The sequence below is a fragment of the Colobus angolensis genome, unplaced genomic scaffold, assembly GCF_000951035.1.
Source record: "Colobus angolensis palliatus isolate OR3802 unplaced genomic scaffold, Cang.pa_1.0 Scaffold35, whole genome shotgun sequence".
NCBI lineage: Eukaryota > Metazoa > Chordata > Mammalia > Primates > Cercopithecidae > Colobus > Colobus angolensis.
This window is the reverse complement of record NW_012116821.1, coordinates 6604935-6608555: the sequence shown is the minus strand read 5'-3', so window position 1 is coordinate 6608555 and position 3621 is coordinate 6604935. Positions and strand designations below refer to the sequence as shown.

Genomic DNA, 3621 nt, shown 5'->3' with positions numbered 1-3621 from the left:
TTTTATCTATCTATCTATCTATCTATTTATTTTGCCTATCGTAGATACCATTTGCAACTTCTTTGAAATATCTAGTCGTTTCAGAACATTTCTACCACTATTCCATAAAGACATTAGTTTTACTTTTTTCTGTATCATCTGTCTCACTATTTAAACACTTTCTCAGATGTCACTCGTGGATGAACCTGTGATAATTCCTGACTGTATATAGTAGATCCAGACTCCCTAGTGTAGCGTCAAAGCCTCATCATCTGATTGTCTTCAGAATGCGATCACTTTTTATTTATCCCAAGGGCTATTCTCTTCCAGAAAACTGAATCTTCATGCTCTGCCACAAATGTAGCAGCCAAAGTCCTATCCTAAGCCTCCATTCCTATTCTTCACCCTCCCTGGGATGCTTTCCCACCTCTCTTTTATCTTTCAAGATCTGATTCAAAACTCATCTCTTCTAAGGAACTTACTTTTGTTAAATCTTGCATTGTCTTTTTGTTCACTTACTGCACGATCATACAAGCTCTAGGTTTACTTAAGGTCTTATTTTTTAAAATGTTACTATATCGTTTTGTACTTATTGTACTTTTTTCTAAATCATTTTATACAGTTAGATACACACACACTTTCCCAGAATATAAGTTTGGTTACAAGTTGTTGCCATTCATATTATTTTTTAATTATTTTTTAAACATAGTCTTGCTCTGTTGCCCAGGCTGGAGTGCAGTGGTATGATCTCAGCTTATTGCAGACTCCGCCTCCTGGGTTCAAGTGATTCTCCTGCCTCAGCCTCCTGAGTAGCTGGGACTACAGTCATGCACCACTGTGCCTGGCTAATTTTGTTTTTGTTTTTGTTTTTTGAGACGGACTCTCGCTCTGTTTCTCAGGCTGTAGTGCAGTGGCACAATCTCCGCTCACTGCAAGCTCCACCTCCCGGGTTCACGCCATTCTCCTGCCTCCTGAGTAGCTGGGACTACAGGCACCTGCCACCACGCCCAGCTAATTTTTTTGTATTTTTAGTGGAGGCAGAGTTTCACCATGTTGGCCAGGCTGGTCTCAAACTCCTGACCTTAAGTGATCCGCCTGCATTGGCCTCCCAAAGTGCTGGGATTATAGGCCTGAGTGCCACTGCACCCAGCTGCCATTCATATTATTTTCCAGTTTTTTTCTTCTCTGCTACCTGCACTGTGCATGGTGCTTTTTTCACAGCCATTTTATGAATGTATTTTGACTTGACAACTCTTGAGGAGTGAAAGGCTTTGGAGAAAGCTCAGGCAGGGATGTTATACGCCAAGATTAAGGATCACCAATATTTGATACTAAGTTACAGGTCTTTTGTGTCTCTTTCATATCAAATGTTGCTGGTTACTGAGTACACATTATATTCTAGACATTTTTACATGTTTCTATCAAGTACCAGCCAAGAGATTTAAAAAATTACATCCTTAAATATCATTGCTATAGACTTTACTGGCTTTAGAATAAGGATAAATATATATTAAAACTTGGCTTCTTCTCACTTTTCTCATTCTTCCTCCTCTCCTCAGCAAGCTGTGTAATGTTCTTGATCGACTGAATGTGATTGCAGAAAGTGTGGTGAAGAAAACAGGTTTCTTTGTAAACCGCCCTGATTCCTACTGTAGCATTTTGCGGCCGGATGAAAAGTATGTATGGTATTTTAAAACTTATAATAAATCATGATTTTTGCTCTTATGGGTATTCTGAATATGAGCAGTTTGTACTACTTGGAAATTGGATGAATTTAGTCCTGGGGGGAGGCACACTGCTCACATGACTGAGTACTGAATATTCACTGGGGCATGGGAATTCCTTTGTTGGTTACCTACATACCTTGAGATGTAAGCCATGGGATCTGTATCTCTTGCTTCATAGAACAAATGTTGGATACAATATTTCTGTAAGTAAAATTTTCAACAGTGAACTCTATTTTTCAGTATTGAATAGAAACAGACTTTTTTTCTTATAGATTATATACTAACATTTTTATAAAAATAGTATTTATTATTGTATTATGGTTATTTGCTCACAAACCTTTCATTACTATTTTGGGAGCTTCTTCAGATCAAGGATTTATGCTTTATCTTTTAAGAAACCAATACTATATATTTCTGGCATTTTATTTTCAGTTAATGTAGTTAACTACAATGATAAGACAACAGAAAAGAACTAACTACTAGTGTAATGTCTTTGGAAGTAATCCCTTTGTTATAGTTTGCATTGTTTGCACTTGTTTATTGTTTGAATTTAGGGTACCCATGACAGGGGACCCCCAAGACCACTCCCAGATTCAGTAATTCACTAGGATAACTGAAAGGACTCAGCTTATTGTATTCTGGCTATAATTCATTATGGTGAAAGGACATAAAATGACGTTAACAAAGGGAAAAGGCAAAAGGGGTAAAGTCCAGAGGAAACCAGGCACAAGCTTCCAGAGTCTTCTCCTCAGTGGAGTCACATAGAACACACTTAATTCCCCCAAGAAACAGGTTGTGAAGCATGGATGAAATGTTCCAGCCAAGGAAGCATGTTGGAGACTTTGTTTTTTTACTGAAGGCTGGTCACATAGGTAGCCTCTGCGTGGCATATGCCAAAATTCTTGACTTCCAGAGGGAAAGAAGGTATTCAGGAAAAACCATATTATTTCTACAAACCATTTCAGCACAGTGAGTCACTCTTATCAGTTCTGGGAATGGTGGAAACCCTCCTGAAATTTAAGTTCCCAGACGTTGGCCAAGGGTCAACCTTATAAGCAGGACTTTCTGAGGATAGCAGTTAGGCCTATTAGGTTAACTCTTTTCTGCACAGCACCTTCTTTTAAATAATTAAAATATTAATATCATCTATAGTATTTCATAACAAAACATATTCCTATGTATTCATTGCACATGGAGAAAATAAGTAGTCTCTAAAAGGAAATCTGCAAAACCAACCAAAGAAATATAACAAAACCTCCATGAATAAAAGCTGGGGGAGGTAGAAAATCGTAATGTTGAGTTGGAAAGGCTAAGACTTGGAAGATTTTATTAGAAGGATACTCTATGATTGTTACTCATGTGTATAGAGACCCAACAGTAAGTGGGTTTGAATGAAAGCAAGGGAGATTTTGGTTGAGCATGGGTAACAAAAAATGCCAGAGTGGGCACTCGGGCAAATTAAAATGCCCCTTTCCTGGACTCTCTTTGAGGAGAGTGTGGTAAGCAGTCCGCCTCAGTCATTTGCATGTTCACTTACCTGAAAAAATAAGAGTAGGCAGGATCAGCTGATTTTTCAGGAGGCTTCAGCTCTATTAGTTTAATTCTATGATTCATAACAAGGAGCTGGTACCGAAAATAAATATTTATTCTGCCATTAACTTTTTAAAAAGTGTTTATTTTTAAACATAGGTGGAATGAACTAGGAGGATGTGTGATTCCCACTGGTCGCCTGCAGGTATACACAATATTATACTCATAATGAACAGAATATCCATTGTATACTGTACATTTTCTGTAAGCGTTCATGTAGAGACCTGTATCTTATTTAATGCAGAATTATTATTTGAGAATGATTGTTGAAAGTCTTACTTCTAGTCTTTAATGCTTGTGAAAAATATGTAGCTGGCTGGGCGCG

The 3621-nt window shown here is 37.8% G+C and overlaps 1 protein-coding gene across 1 annotated transcript in view; it reads left to right on the top strand.

Annotated features, from left to right (window-relative positions):
- Positions 1-3621, top strand: part of FIG4 (FIG4 phosphoinositide 5-phosphatase) — a 135794-nt gene that overhangs the window by 71001 nt on the left and 61172 nt on the right. The window contains exons 12-13 of the mRNA XM_011952884.1: positions 1537-1655; positions 3396-3441. Of these exons, the coding sequence (XP_011808274.1) occupies positions 1537-1655; positions 3396-3441 (165 nt within the window). The remainder of the gene's footprint in view (positions 1-1536; positions 1656-3395; positions 3442-3621) is intronic.